The sequence below is a fragment of the Mirounga leonina genome, unplaced genomic scaffold (assembly GCF_011800145.1).
Source record: "Mirounga leonina isolate KUSES-001 unplaced genomic scaffold, KU_Mleo_1.0 Mir_101664, whole genome shotgun sequence".
Classification (NCBI taxonomy): Eukaryota; Metazoa; Chordata; class Mammalia; order Carnivora; family Phocidae; genus Mirounga; species Mirounga leonina.
Window position 1 is genome coordinate 10261390 of NW_023270175.1, and position 16263 is coordinate 10277652.

At 44.2% G+C, this 16263-nt stretch overlaps 1 protein-coding gene across 5 annotated transcripts in view; it reads left to right on the plus strand.

Moving 5' to 3' along the window:
• Window positions 1-16263, plus strand: part of DOCK11 (dedicator of cytokinesis 11) — a 186686-nt gene that overhangs the window by 97687 nt on the left and 72736 nt on the right. For all 5 annotated transcript variants that reach the window (XM_035007699.1, XM_035007720.1, XM_035007708.1 and 2 more), the window contains 10 exons: window positions 701-822; window positions 1461-1547; window positions 3341-3430; window positions 9088-9206; window positions 10681-10750; window positions 10832-10957; window positions 11889-11960; window positions 12683-12829; window positions 15042-15125; window positions 15970-16081. In XM_035007699.1, coding sequence (XP_034863590.1) covers window positions 701-822; window positions 1461-1547; window positions 3341-3430; window positions 9088-9206; window positions 10681-10750; window positions 10832-10957; window positions 11889-11960; window positions 12683-12829; window positions 15042-15125; window positions 15970-16081 — 1029 coding nt within the window. The remainder of the gene's footprint in view (window positions 1-700; window positions 823-1460; window positions 1548-3340; window positions 3431-9087; window positions 9207-10680; window positions 10751-10831; window positions 10958-11888; window positions 11961-12682; window positions 12830-15041; window positions 15126-15969; window positions 16082-16263) is intronic.

Consider the following 16263-nt stretch of genomic DNA (forward strand, 5'->3'; position numbering starts at 1 on the left):
ATCCAAGAGGCTCTTTTGAGCAGAACTTTTAGGAAATACAGAGACGGGGGGAAATCTCTCAGTGGATTCGAGTCGTAAACACTATGGCCCGTCTGCATTCTGCTACTACACCTCGTCCTTCTGTAATCAGGAAAACCTGCCCAGCTGAACACTGCCTTGTATGAATATGGGCTGTGACCTTGACTTGTGACCTTAATTTTTCATAGTCCCTCACCGTCGGGTTGCTGAAAGAAAATCTGCAACATGCTGATTGCTGGCTGAGATTGTCCCAGACCCGAGACTCTGTGCTCTCACTAGGGATGGATGAGGGAGCTCTGACTCTTTTAAAAAATAAGTCTACCACAATTCATCCCCCAAAGGGTAAAGATAATGGTACTGATGCACTTTAAAATTTTTTTAAGTATTCTCCTGTATTATCTCTCTTTGGTCTCTCAGTAACTAGTAGGCGGAAAGACTATGTGTCGTTCCCAATTTATAGTCCAGGAAGTTGAGTAGAGAACTCATTAGTGGCCAGGCTGTGATTAGGAAGCCATCCAAATGCATTGTTCCTTCCCCAGGATTCAGATGCCCACCCGCGTGGACTCCCCCATACAGACCCCTGGAAACATTGCCACCCCGCCCTGTTCCCCAGCATTCAGAGATCTGTGTAGCTAATTGCACTTGCAGTTTCATCTCTCATGGTTGATTATTGTCTTGGCAGTTGGCTTTGCCTGGGTACCTTTGCTGAAGGATGGTAGAATCATTACATTTGAGCAGCAGCTGCCAGTTTCCGCCAATCTTCCTCCAGGCTACTTGAATCTGAATGATGCAGAATCAAGAAGGGTAGGAAAATCACTGCGTTTGTTGAAGGGATCACGATGAAACGTTTAAAAAGTAGAATTCGCTCTTCTGGTGGATAGCTTCACAAAGTCCGGTCTGAGGACCGGTCCACGAGAAAGCTAAGTATGGAAAGTGAGCGCTGGAAAACTTTGGAGAGCAGTTTGACCAAGTTACCTCATGTCTGTTGATTCTTTTTTTTTTTTTTTTTAAAGATTTTATTTTTAAGTAATCCCTCCACCCAACGCGGGGCTCGAACTCACGACCCTGAGACCAAGAGTCCGCATGCTCTTCTGACTGAGCCAGCCAGGCACCCCTCGTGTCTGTTATTCTAATAACAGTTTTACAAGCTGAGGCTTGGATTTTGTGCATCGTTGTTAAAAATGCATTTATTTAGTAATTCATTTTTATTGTACTTTATGAAAGTTCAGCCGGCAAAGCACTGGAAATTGAAAATGATCTAGGAGCCGTTTATTCTCAAGGCAGGTTATTGTCTCCAATAGTTCCCTATGTGTGACACAAACACATTTGTTTCTGGGGTTAAAAAAAAAAAAGGGAAAAAGTTGAAATGTGTAAAGGTGTCATGTGTTGCTCATCTATTCATAGGTATGTTATAGAAACTCCTATCTATTTTCCGTCCACAGCAATCTAATGTGGATATTAAGTGGGTAGACGGTGCAAAGCCTTTGTTGAAGATTAAAAGCCACTTAGAGTCTACGATTTATACTCAAGTAAGTTGCATCATGTGAATTTTGTCAATTTTGATATTTGAGTCTTTAAGTTTGTTTATTTTTGAGTAATCTCCACACCCAGCATGGGGCTTGAACTCACGACCCCGAGGTCAAGCGTCGCATGCTCTTCCAACTGCGCCAGCCGGGTGCCCCCAATTCTATTTCTTGTTTAGAATAGACTATATTTGATTCCTGCGGCTTTAGAGAGATTGTGACCTCAAAGGCTTTCTCATTAGTAATAACATCATTCTTAATAGCAGTAACTCAGATTTTATAATCCCTTTCAAATCCCCGAATCCCTTTGTTCCCATTAATGGATTCAAGCCTCACAAAAGTCTGAAAGGATTGTGGAGGCCCTTATCACCTCTTTAAAAAAATAAATTTTAGTTTTTGGAACAGTTTGGGATTTACAGAAAAATAGGACAATACAGAGAATTCCCATATACCCTGTACCTTGTTTCCCTGTTATTTTTTAAAAAGATTTTATTTATTTATTTTAGAGAGAGAGAGCACAAGCCGGGGGAGGGACAGAGGGCAGAGGGAGAAGCAGGCTCCCCACTGAGCGGGGAGCCCGACCCAGGGCTCGATCCCAGGACCCTGAGATCGTGACCTGAGCCGAAGGCAGACGCTCAACGAACTGATCCACTGAGGCGCCCCACCTAGTTTCCCTGTTATTAACCCCTTACATTCATTAGTATGACACGTTTGTTATAATTAATGAACCAGTAGTGATACATAATCAATGACTAAGGTTTGTATTTACTCAGATTTCCTTAGTTTTTACCTATTAATGATATTTTTCTGTTCCACGATTCTATCCAGGATAGCATATTACATGTAGTTGTTCCATCTTCTTAGGCTCCTCTTGGCTGTGACAAGTTCTCAGACATTCATTGTTTTTGATGACCTTGTCCATCTTCATGAGTAGTGATATTGGGTAGGCTGCCCTTCTGTTGGAATTTGTCTGATGTTTTTCTCACCGTTAGACCGGAGTCAAACCCAGAAATTTGAAGTCAGTGGATCATGGATGACTAGTACAGTTTACTCTTAGCCTTATCAGCCATGCAGTTAGAGTCAGATGTCTGTTGGAAGGCTCAAGCGACCATTCAAAAAATCACCGATGGACAAGAGGCAGTCCACGTTCCTTGGTGTGGCCCCCCTGCCCACTTCACCATTCCATGGATGGAGAAACCGAAACTTGGTCGGGTTAGATGACTGACCCAAGGTCACACAGATACTAATTAGAAGAAGCAGGTTAAAATCCAAATCTTATTATCCCAGTTCCCGATACGGTACGCACTGTCCACAGAGCCTGCGTATGATATATAGATTCCATATAGGCCAGCTGGACACTCGCCAGCCAAGTGCCATGGTAAGTTGAACATTGAATGCCTGAGACTTGTCTGGTAGCTCCCTACTGCTCCCTTTCCTTCGTCTGTCAGTCCAGACCTCTATTCCTACTCATTTCATTAAAAATGTAGAAGCAGCCCAACTTCAGAGGCTACACCTGTCAAAAAAGGAATTAAACGAAGGTTTGACTAGTCACGCAAAAACTGTGGCTTGCCCGGTATGCTTAGGCACATGCTCACTTTGCCTGGTTCTGCTGCTTTGTGTGATGGTCCAGGGGACTAAGGGACGCGGACACAGATGTTGGTACCTGCAGCAGCCGGGGCTGGGTGCTTTGGAGACCCTGGTGGGTAGGTTTGCAAGATGAGGGCAGAAGGAGCGCTAGAGAGCCTGCGTCTGAGGGTGAGGAATCACATTTCATATGGCCGTGTCCATCTGTTTTTCAGGATCTCCATGTGCACAAATTCTTCCATCATTGCCAGCTGATTCTGTCAGGCTCGAAAGAGGTTCCGGGGGAGCTCATTAAATATTTAAAGGTAAATGAACAGCAGCTTTCTGCAAAAAGGGTTGGTTTTAGTGTCTTTCTTGTTGCCACCTTTTGATTGGGGGCGGGGATCAAACTAACTCCTTAAAATCCTTTGGGCTGTGTACCCTCAAGAGAATATTTTCTTTTATGTGCTTTTCTGTCAAGTGCCTATTTAGGAGCAGACCGCAGAGTTGCTACATTAGGAAGAAAATGTTGTAGCTAGAATCTGTCGACATATTTCTGAAAAATCTCATGAAAATGTTTATTTCAGTTCCATAAATTGACTTTTTCAGGTCTTTTCTCTTCCTGCTTACTGCCCAGGAAAGGTGCTGGGGGGAAAAGGGTCAGGAGAAATGGAGTCCCTTTTGCTTGGAATAAAATGACGATTCCTGGGTCTATGGGTGAAAGATTATCAAAGGGGTCAACTAAAGACAGAAAAACCTCGGTTCTGCATGTTGCATGGAAGAGTCTTAAGAAACACCACATTTTGTCCAATGTATTGAGAACCCAAGACTCCCATTTATTGCCTAACATGGTAGGACCAAATTGCACATCACGGGACCTAGCTGACAGCGACTCTCCTTTTGGTTGCTCCTTCGGTAGGTCAGCCATGGCAAGCCTGAGGAATTTTTATTTTATTTTATTTTATTTATTTTTTATGAGACTCTTTTAAAGATTTTATTTATTTGTCAGAGAGAGAGATACAGAGCAGAAGCAGGGGGAGTGGTAGACAGAGGGAGAAGCAGACTCCCTGCTGAGCAGGGAGCCCAATGCGGGGCTCAATCCCAGGACCCTGAGATCACAACCTGAGCCAAAGGCAGACGCTTCACCGACTGAGCCACCCAGGCGTCCCAGGAATTATTTTATTTTATTTTATTTTATTTTATTTTATTTTATTTTAAAGATTTTATTTATTTGACAGAGAAAGACACAGCGAGAGAGGGAACACAAGCAGGGGGAGTGGGAGAAGGAGAAGCAGACTCCCCACGGAGCAGGGAACCCAATGCAGGGCAGGGCTTGATCCCAGGACCCTGGGACCATGACCTGAGCCGAAAGCAGACGCTTAATGACTGAACCACCCAGGCACCCCAGGAATTTTTATTTTAAGTGAAATCTCTACAGGATTTCCCTTTGGACACATGTTACTACTTAATGCCATTCTCAGGAAATAAAAACGTGCATTTCTTTCAGAGAGGTAGTAGGAGATGAGATAATACGGATGGGTTCTGGAATCATTCACCCAGTGTGTGTCCCAGACCTGTCCCTTATTGGCCCTGGGATTGACCTTGGCCAAGTTCCTGAACTACTCCAAGCCTTTGTTTCTTCATCTGTCACATAGGGATAACCAGCAACGCCACCTTGTTAGGGTGGTTTTGAAGCTTAAGTGAGATAGGGCATCTACTATAGAGTATAGTAATCCTTGAGTCTACACTGAATTCTTGAGGCTTTCTATGGGCCAGGCATCATTCTAAGTGTTTGGAATATAAATGAAGAAAACAGACAACATCCCCATTGTCGAGGGGCTTACTTTCTTGTGGAGGCAGATGAACAATAAACAAAGAAATGAATATATATATTCATTCAGGTGGTGATAAGTGCCACAAAGGAACCCCTAACATATTGAAGAGGAATAAAGATTCTAAGGGGTCCCTCTTCTAGATAAAGTGTCAGAGAAGATCTCTGGTAAAGTGACACTTGCCAGAGACCTAAGAGAAATGAGGGTGCCAGCTAGGTGGACTTCTGAGCCAGCTGGGAGCAGCAGGTGCAAAGACCCCAAGGAGCTAGTTGGGGAAGGCCTCATACGCCATGATGAGGAGTTTGAATTATACCCTCAATGAGCTGGGAAGCCTTGCAGGGTGCTGAACAGAGGAGCCACATGATGGGCTTTGGGTTTTTAAAGCCTCATTCTAGGGCGCCTGGGTGGCTCAGTAGTTAAGTGTCTGCCTTCAGGTCGGGTCATGATCTCAGGGTCCTGGGATCGAGCCCCGCATCGGGATCCCTGCTAAACTGGGGAGCCTGCTTCTCCCTCTCCCACTCCCCCTGCTTGTGTTCCCTCTCTCACTGTGTCTCTCTCTGTCAAATAAATAAGTAAAATCTTTAAAAAATAATAATAAAGCCTCGTTCCGCCTACCATATTGAGCATATACTGTTGGAAGGATAAAAGCAGGGGGATAGTTGATAAATGGTGACTGTTATTCTTAATTATTATTAAGAAGTCTAACAGTCCTCTACCTCTCAAATCCTTTCCTTGGATAATGTCTAGAATGCCAGGTTTATGTGTGTATGCTGAGCCTGTTAAATTCTTTGGCTTTTCTTCCAGTGGGGAAGCTTTGTAAAAGTTTTAACAGAATGGAATAGAGCAGAGCTTCATTTTCAAATATACTGGTAGTCTTAAAATGGAGAAAAAAAAAGTACTCCTTTTTGTGTGGAAGTGAGGGTGTGGAAATTTCTGATATTTATGTGACCTTTGCTCGCCCTCTAGTGGCAGTGAGTGAAATGCTGTACGATTACAAAAACAGCCCAGTTCCTGTAGGGACTGTTAGCCCTGAAAGGGAGTCTTGAGTTTTTATTTTACGGATAAGGAGACTGAAGCCCAAGTAGAGGGGACTTGCCTGTGGTCGCTCACCTGGTAAGGAGCAGAGCTGAGCTGAGCCGAGCCTGTGGCGTGTGTCTCTTGACTCCTGGTCCCATGTTCTTTCTACCAAACCGTGTTGTTGACCCCATAAATGACATTGTTTCACCAATTCACTTGCCACCTGCTTGTTGGGCTTTTATTATGTATGTAGTATTTTCCCAGATGCTGCGAGGCTTGCAGAGAAGAATAACTTAGGGTCATTGCCCATGAGGATCTTAAAACCAGTCAGAGAGACAGGACACATACGAGTCGAATGACAATGTAAGTGAGCAGTACCAATATGTGATAGATAGCAAATGCACGATCCAGGTTATAGTGCTAAGGGTCCAGGGAACCAAGGAACCCCTGAGACTAGAAGCCTCCCATCTTTATCTTAATGCTTCGGTTCCTTATTTTATTCGTTGATACAGTCATTCGCCAAATACTTACTGGGCACCTCGTATGGACCAGATAGTGCGGTGGGCACTAGGAATATGACGGGGAAGCAATTCAGACTACATCCCTGCTCTCGCTGGGGTAGAGAGGGTATAAATGAGTAATTTTTTTTTAAGATTTTTATTTATTTTTTAGAGAGCGAGAGAGAAACAGCATGAGAGGGGCAAGGGTCAGAGGGAGAAGCAGGCTCCCTGCTGAGCCGGGAGCCCGATGTGGGACTCGATCCCAGGACCCTGGGATCATGACCTGAGCCGAAGGCAGACGCTTAACCATCTGAGCCACCCAGGCGCCCTATAAATGAGTAATTTGAGGTCAAGATGAATGTTGCGGAGAAAATAGAACAGATGAATGGGATCCGACATGACAGGAGTGCGTTCTAGATGGAGTTGTCAGGGAAGGCTATCTGAGCAGATGATGCATCAAGCCGAAAAGAAATTGATGAGAGGAAAATGAGCGTAGGGACTAAAGCTGTGGCAAAGGAGGACAGATGATTGCAGCAGGCGTAAACACCTTGCGACGGTGTTAGAAGGACGGAAAAGAAGAAGCGCAGTGAGCAGCTGCGGGGCGGGGGGGAGGTGGCATGAGATGAGCTTGGAGAGGGAGGTGGGGTACATGTAGGCACGGGAAGCCCTTGACAGCCTTTTGTTCATGGTGGTTTGTTTGGTCGGTAACAAGGGGGAGGAAGAACACTCTAGCTGTTGTGCTGAGAGTAAATTACCGAGGAGCGATACTGGATCAGTTTTGCCTTGAATGCCCATCTCTCTTTTCTGCCTGCTATTATCCCACTTTGCCTTTCACCTGCCTCCTCTCTGAAGCCTTATTGGACATCCTCTGCCCACGTGAGGACTCAGTTCCTTCTTCCTTCGTGCATTTTGTACATACCCCATTTGTGTTGTAGATTTAGTCCCAGGTCTTTCTCCCCATAGACTCTGAACGGCTTGATGGGAGGAACCAGGTGTTTCTGATGTGCTTGGCCCTTGGAGGGTCATTCAGTATGCCTTTGTCGAATGAGTAGGGGTTTCAACTTGACTTGGAAGGATGGCTAGGATGCGGCTAAAAACCGAACAAATACACAAAGGTGGGAATGCATAGGATATACTGCCAGAGCAGTCAAGGCACCTGTTTGGCCTTATGAAGAATGAAGAGTGTTACAGCTGGAAATCTAGGTTGGGTCTTAAGTAATCTTGGACCGTAGGCCCGAGTTTCTCAAGCTTGGCACTGTTGACATTTTGGACAGGTCAGTTTCTCTGTGGTAAGTGGCTGTCCAGTGCATGGTAGGACGTTTAGCAGCATCCCTGACCTCTATCCACTAGGTGTCAGGAGCACCCCCAGTTGTGACAACCCCCAGTGTCTCCAGACATTGGGGGATGTCCCGTGGGGGACAAAGTGGCCCGTGGTTGAGAGCCGCAGGCATTTTGGCAGGAGGTGGTCTGATGGAACCAAATCGGAGGGAGATGAATTTGGAAATGAGACGTGGATGTGGAGAGTTAAGACGACCTGCACAGAGACCGACTATGAAATGATTAGACGATTTGGGTTATAGGTTAAGAGGGGTGATGGCAGTAAGGCAAGAAGAAAGGGAGCAAAAGGAAGGAAAAACTCGAAGGATAGACATGGGTTCCTTGAGCTCGATCTCTTGCCTTATGCATCTGACTGAAGAGACTCTGCCCAGAACTAAGAGGTCACGGCTGAGATGCTTCGCATATAGATGATAGTGTCCTGAAAAGGGATGATGAGGCTAAGGATGGAGAGACAGAGCAAAAGAGAAATACTGAGCTCCTTAGGTCCAGAGACTTGTCTCCTCCGTCTCTGCATTTCCCATCACAATGAACCGTGAACTGGTGTACAAGGTGCCCAGTGAGACTTGTTTTCACCTTTTGGTTGGCTGGTTGATGAAATGATTGAGTGAATGCCTGAGTGAAGGAGGGGAGGTGGGGAGAAGGGAAGGAAGAAGAAAGACATTTTACAGCTGTTGCTGCTCGTCTCATTGCTACAGACATACGAACACATTTCTGCTTTGTGCTGTTGATGTATCTATGGCTAGAGACAGGGTGTTAGCACTTGCAAGAAATGTACTGTAGGGATGTTTGAATGCAGTGCTGCCCCCGTTTTGTGGGTGGTGCCAGTGTGAAGCCAGTTACAGAGACCGACTGGTTATAAGTTAAGAGGGGTGATGCTCTTTACTGCATCCCATTTACCTTCTCAGCAGATTAACGGATGGCCCACGTTCTGTAGAACACACTCCAGCAGGCCAGTCTCCAGAACCTTCACACACATCTGCTCTCCCACTCCAGTGGAGTGCTGGTTTACCAGCAATCAGTTGTCTTGATTCCAAAACCCCTTTATCCCAGTTACACTTTTTATCTTCGGTAGATAAAGTGTTTAATGTGAAATACACAAACAAAATCTGAGTGCCAAAATAGAGATGTGGATAAAGGAATCAACAAAACAAAGTCCCCTGTCTTATGAAGCTCACATCGAAGTGGGCTTATATTCGAGTGAATGTATTTCTCATTACTTAATTTTTTTGTTGTTTCACATTTGCAAGTTATATCATATTTCTGTTTGTTTTCATAACTAATAATGACTTATTTTAGTGTTTGCATGCCATGGAGATCCAAGTCATGATACAGTTTCTACCTGTAATTCTTATGCAACTCTTCCGGGTTCTCACAAATATGACCCACGAAGATGACGTTCCTATCAACTGCACCATGTGAGTTTCGGTGTTAAAATACAAAGACACAACTTTTGTTTCTTTTTGTGTTTCTTCATTTTCACTATAAATTTATCTTCCAGACGAGAACCCAAAATTCAGATATCTAATATCCATTTTCTCTTGTTTCATGCTTTTCAGACTGGGGTCATGTATTGCCAGGGATAGATGGTACCAGAAACCATAGGAGAAACTTAATGTGTTTTCCTCCACCAGGGGTTCTAAAACCTGACTGCATGTTAGAATCACCCGGGGAGCTTTTAAAGAGGTCTGTGCCCAGACCACATTCATACCAACGAAACCAGAATATCTAGGGGTGGAACTTCAGCATCAGTATTTATTTATTTTTTTAAGCTATCCAGGTGATTCCATAATGCAACAGAGTTTGAGAACCATTGCCCTAGACCAGTGTTGTCCGATAGAACTTTCTCCAATCGTGGAATTGTTCTACACTTGTGCTGCCCAATATGGTGGCCATTAGCCACATTTAGCTTTTGAGCACTTGAAATAGGGCTAGTGCAGCTGGGGAACTGAACTTTTCACTGTTGTCGATTTTCATTAAATAGCCACAGGTGCCTAGTGGCTCTCATGTTGGACAGAGTCACCCTAAGCCATGAATTTTCACTCAAAAACAGTGAGGGACTATTACTTTTATAGAAACAAACAAGGATATATGGTAGAGTAGAAGGCAAAATGCACTGAATTTTGCAATTAAAATAGGATACTTAAAAGCATTGAGAGCTCAGTGCTGGATGTTTCTGGCTTTGCTGCTTCTACTGTTGCCACACCCTCTCCGGCTGGGCCTTAAGCGACACCCCTGCGCACCTGTTTGTTCTACTCTGCTGTTGGGGACAGTCTGCTCAAAAATTTACAAAGCATCAGTATCACCTGGGAGCTGATGAAACATGCTGGTCGTTGAACTTCACCCCAGACCTCAAAAATCAGAACCTCTGGGAGAGCGGCCCAGCCTTCTGCCCTCTGGGTGATTCCGATGCGTGATCATGTTTGAGAACCACTGCCAGTCTCGTATGTGAATTTTAGATTTACTGCCAATCGCAGGTCACGCCGTTATACCCGTCCTGTCTCTCTCTTCCTTTTCCCCCATCTGTAGATGTGCTTTCCATTTTTTCTTTATCTTTCTCTTTCCTTTCCTTTTACTCACTGGAGGGGATTTCAGTATTTACCCCACTGGAGGTCTTTGGCCCCGTAGTAGCCGTGACCCTACTTGAAACGTGCACAGAGATTTAGAGCTGGGCTGCCAAAACGTAATAGCCTTCTTTTGAACCGGGAAGTGTTTTTGCAAGGCCCTGAGCATGTTAGGTGCGGAAATCTTGTTAGACAATCTTATTATATTTTCTGCAATCCTCTCACTTTTAACACTTCAGGTAGTGTGGGGGTATTTTTAGGGCTAGACAGTGCAACTGTGGAAATTCACCATAGCCTGACATGCTGCCCTTTGCGATTGTGTTTTCAGGGTTCTCTTACATATCGTTTCGAAGTGCCATGAAGAAGGCTTGGATAATTATTTAAGATCCTTCATCAAGGTTTGTGGAGGAAGCTTTCTTTGGGAGCAGTTTCTTTTCCTTGAGAATTTTGACTGACGGTTCCTTTTCCTTCGTTTGTAGTATAGCTTCCGACCTGAAAAACCAAGCGCCCCTCAGGCCCAGCTGATACACGAAACCCTGGCTACCACAATGATTGCCATATTGAAACAGTCTGCCGACTTTTTAGCAATAAACAAACTGCTAAAGGTAAGGAAACGGGACACAACAGGGTAACAAAAGCAGCCAGAGATGTACTCGCTTGATACCCTCCCACTTGGGTTCTGGTCTTTTCGTCATTTGCCCCCTTTCTTTACCACTCTGCTCATGTATCCTTTTCCCTCACGCTTTCCACAGAACCTTCTTCATTCTCTTCACCCTTCCAACCCCCCCCCCCCCCCCCCCGTTCTCAGTTAAATGTGTAATAGAAAGAATTGTGTAAAGGAAAGACCTGGGTGAGAATCCGCCACCTAGTAGTTCTGTGATCTGGAGCCTGTTATCGACCGGCTCTGGGCATCCAATTCCTCACTTCTAAAATATAACTAAAGCTTTTAACACGTCGTTTCTGGCACATAGGCGTTCAAGTGGTGGCTCTTATTTTTGTCATGATTTTTACTATTTCTGGTAATGGTAGAATTTCAGTTTCAGACACCAGAGGATATATCTGCTGGAGGCTTCTCTCTACCTTTCAAATAGACTTAGGCAAACACCTGTGCTCCTTGGGCTGGCCCCAGTGATGTACCAAGGGCAAGGTTGGGTCTCTCACTGGGTGCAGACACTAGTAAGATTCATTGCCTGTAGAGAATTGAAAAGCAACCATAAAATAAAAGTTGGTTTGCCGTCAGCACCATATGTAAGCAAATCAAAACAATGTCAGTGATAAAATGCACCTCCCCACAGAGGGGAGCATTCCCACCACAGGCTCCTTGTACCTTAGCAGCCGGCCCTGAGGTACAATATTACCTTTTTGGCAATGCAATTTAAAGGTATTTTGTGGAACTTCGATAGTGAATTGCAATCACTTTTAAAATGTTGTTAAAGTTCAGAGATAAGATCCATATTGATTTGTCCAGCTTTGCTAAGCTTCAGGATTTGGATAACTATTAAAAATTGATTTTATTTATTTGTTTGTTTATTTTAGTACTCATGGGTTTTTTTTGAAATTATTGCAAAGTCTATGGCCACATACTTGTTGGAAGAGAATAAAATTAAGGTAAGTAGGCTCAAGAATAATATTTAACATAGGCAAAGAAGGCTAATCTTACAGGTAGCAGTGACATGCAAATCCTCTTATACTAAAGGGCCCTTAGCCCTTCGCTTTTTCAATTTTGCCTTAAAAAAAAAAGCGTTAAATGTATTGCATAAATCTGAGGTCTGACAGATTATGCATTTTCAAAGTCCTCGGAGACTCTTGCACATACCTTCTTTCCTATTAGTTATTTGCCATGTAAAATGCATTTTCTTTGAAGCTTTCCCCTTATCTTGTAGCCTAAACATGTCTGTGTTGAAACATTTTCTTGGTTATAGGAATTCTAGAGTTCAGATTTGTGAAGTGGAAGACAGTCACCTTGTATTTACCATTTTTATCAGACTTTTCAGAGTAGGTTTACCGAAATAGAGATGCATGGATACATGAATTCTTTGTGTGTCAGGAAAAAAAAAAATGGAATGAAAGCCTGGGGTGTGTCTGCATCTCAGGAACATGATTCCAAAGTTGGCTTGTTGATGATTTCAGTCAGTTATATTATTCGAGGTCCAGATAGTTCCTATGATAATCTGAAGTGTACATTGAACTAGCAATGTCATTTTTAAGTTGGGAGAAAAGTTCTACTCCAGTTGAACACATTTATGTCTAGAAAGTGTTTAAAAATAAGAATGGCAATCGATTTAGACCTTTTGCGACTCTGACTTTTTGCTATGCCTATTTAATTTAAGCTTCCCAGAGGCCAGAGATTTCCAGAGACATATCATCATGTCTTACATTCGTTGCTTCTCGCAATAATTCCCCACGTGACTATTCGCTATGCCGAGATTCCCGATGAGTCCCGAAATGTCAATTATAGTTTGGCTAGCTTCCTGAAGGTGAGTTAAAAGCAGCCGGAACGTGGTAAGGAATTATTCTTCATCAATATGGTCTTTAAAGCCAAAGAAAAAAATTGCCCACTTTCTAGAGACTCAGCTAGGTCTGCATAAGAAAACTTTTTTTTTTTTTAAGATTTTATTTATTTATTTGAGACAGAGAGAATGAGAAAGAGAGAGCACATGAGAGGGTGCAGGGTCAGAGGCAGAAGCAGGCTCCCCGCTGAGCAGGGAGCCCGATGCGGGACTCGATCCAGGGACTCCAGGATCATGACCTGAGCCAAAGGCAGTCGCTTAACCAACTGAGCCACCCAGGCACCCAAGAAAACTTTTTTTTTAGATTTTACTTATTTATTTGACAGAGAGAGTCGCACAGGTGACATTCGAGAGAGAGAGAGCACAAGCAACATGAGAGAGAGAGAGAGCACAAGCCGGGGCGGGGAGGCAGGGAGGGAAGGGCAGAGAGAGACGGAGAAGCAGGCTCCCCACTGAGCAGAGAACCAGATTTGGGGCTTGACCCTAGGATCATGACCTGAGCCGAAGGCAGACACTTAACTGACTGAGCCACCCAGGCACCCCTGGAGAAACTTTTGACTAAATCACTCCATCAGTCAAACAGCCCAGTTTGGGCACCTGAGTGGCTCAGTCGGTTAAGCGTCTGCCTTTGGCTCAGGTTGTGATCCTAGGGTCCTGGGATCGGGCCCCCCATTGGGCTCCCTGCTCAGCGGGGAGTCTGCTTCTCGCTCTCCCTCTGCCTGCTGCCCGCCCCTTGTTCTTGCTCTCAAATAAATAAATAAAATATCTTAAAAAAAAAAAACAGTCTGCTTTGATTTTCTTTTTAGCCCCCACTGAAATGGCTAATTAAATCAGAAGTCCCACACAGGTGATTTAGCCGGAAGGCATGTTTTGCTCATTTCACATGATGTTTTTTCAAATATATGCCTTTATTTTTTTAATTTTTAAAATTTTTATTTTATTTTATTTTAAGATTTATTTATTTATTTATTTGACAGAGAGACAGAGAGCACAAGTAGGCAGAGCGGCAGGCAGAGGGAGAGGGAGAAACTCAATCCCCATGAGAAATGAGATGCAAACGGTTGGTTGATCAAATCTGGAGTTCCTTGTATTTCATAGGGATAGTGTGGGCCCTGTGGAGAACATAAAGAGAAAGAGAGACTTCCTATTGTCCTATCTAGGTAAAAAGACAGGGAACTAATAAGTAAAACACAAGGTAGCGTAGAAGAAAATGTTTGACAAGGGACTTGTGGGCCAACGTGGCTCAGGAAGATGGGATTTCATCTGAACATTGAGGAATCAGTAGGATTCGGCAGATTCCTAGCCAGGCCTGGCCTGAGCACAGACCCGGAGTTGGGAATACACAGCGCATCCGGAGCAGATAATGAGCAGATGAGCTGTATCGGGTGGTAAAACAGGCGAAGGAGGTTGGGACGACATTGTGAGTGTCCTTGAATGCCAGGCTAAGGAGTTGGAAATTATATTAAAGACCATAGGGAAGTATTGAAAGTTCTTGGGAGGGAAGGTGACATGATTAGGGCTTGGACTTAGAGATGAATCTGGAAGCAGATGGATAGAGAGATGGTGGGTGCACACTGATTCAGAGGCTTCCTGGAGTTGTATGCTTGCCCGGTAATGAGAGCCTTAACTAGGAGGAGGCCAACAGGCACCTCTGGACAGCGGTGAGGGCGGTCACGGGAGAGGGCTGTATTAATGGGCCAAGACGTCACAGAACACAGGAGAGCCTTCTCTTTGGGTCTGAAATGTTGCCCTAGCCAAACCTCACTTTTAGAGCTAACTGACCACTGTATGCTTCACTTTGAGCTTTTAGAGTTGACCAAAATGAGAGAGAGTAGCTGAATAGATTATACGTATGTGTATGTGTATGTATATGTGTTTATGTGTTTATATACATACATATGTATGCTTATAGATCTATGTGTATTTGTGTATATATATGCGCATCTGTCCATCTCTATATGAAAATTATACAGTTGGGACCCTATTCCAACAATAAATCACTTGTCCTTTATCTTCTTCTTTAAGTCACCTACAGTAAAACTCTGAAAGCCATTATTCTATTGTCTGTAAAAGTGAGAATGCCATGCCCTTCATGCGGAACAAATTTGAAAACTTTAAAAAGCTGTCCTTGCCAGACTTCCAGAATTATGTCACCGTTCCTTTTGTTTGGTTTCTGTAGCGCTGCCTGACGCTAATGGATAGAGGATTTGTTTTCAATTTGATAAACGACTACATATCTGGATTCAGCCCCAAAGATCCCAAGGTAAGTTATAAGGACGTTCCCGTGGCGGCCGTCAGGCATCAGAGCATGAGACCAAGGGTGATATTTTTTCTCCGGAGGACTTGGAGCTGCTGTTTTTATTTAGGTTCTTTGAGTATAGCTGTACCTCAAAGCAGGGGGTATTGGGTAGTGTTTGGGGAGTCCCCGAGACCACCCACATGTTCCGGGGTGCACTGGAAAGACTCACAGGACTCAGCGTATAGTTATGGCAGTCTTAGTCCCAGCTAAAGATTCATGACGGTGACACAGTGAGGATACACAGCTGGAACAGTAAGGGAAAAACACATTTAGGGGAGTCCTCGGCCGTTCTCATGCAGGCTTCCCGAGGGCCCGTCCTCGCTCCTGTGAAGGTCACACGGAGCACAGCCGTCCTCTAGCAGCGAAAATACAGACACACGTGTGCAACAGTGCTGTGCTGGGAAGCCCTTGTGAGACTTGGAGTTTTGGTTGTTTCTGGGGGGCTGGCCATGTACTGGAGACCGGTCAAAATTCCAGAGGCAGGAAAGGGAAAGAAAGCAGGTGTTCACAATAAATCACATTGTTTGTACCAACAGTCTGAGCAGGCTGGGAGAGAAGGCAGAACCTTATCATGTAGCGAGCATTTCAAAATCCAATTTCCCAAATGCCAGCCAGCAACCAACCTTGCGAGCAGGCTTGCTTTAAAAGGAGAGCCTGCTGTGTTAACTCTTTCCTGCGCGGGTCGCATCTCAAGGTGTGCGTAAAACCCTGAACACTTCTGTTTGGGAAAGGAATGGCCTGTGTTTAATTATTAAAACAGTAAATGCCGATGAAAAAGGGAGTTCATGTGTAGCTTCTTTCCATTTAGGTTCTGGCTGAATACAAGTTTGAATTTCTGCAAACAATTTGCAATCACGAACATTACATTCCTCTGAATTTGCCAATGGCATTTGCAAAACCTAAACTCCAGCGTGTTCAAGGTATGTATTTGCATTTTCCATCACTTGAAATTGTGGTTTTCTTTTGGGGGGGGCTAGCGCTAGCGTAGAGTACTGTTTTCTGGGCAAACGGTGAATTGAAAGGTAACCTCAGAATCGTTAACTGTCCGAAGACACATTCATTAACAGTATTCCACACTTGCTTCTTAGTGTCAGTGATGGTA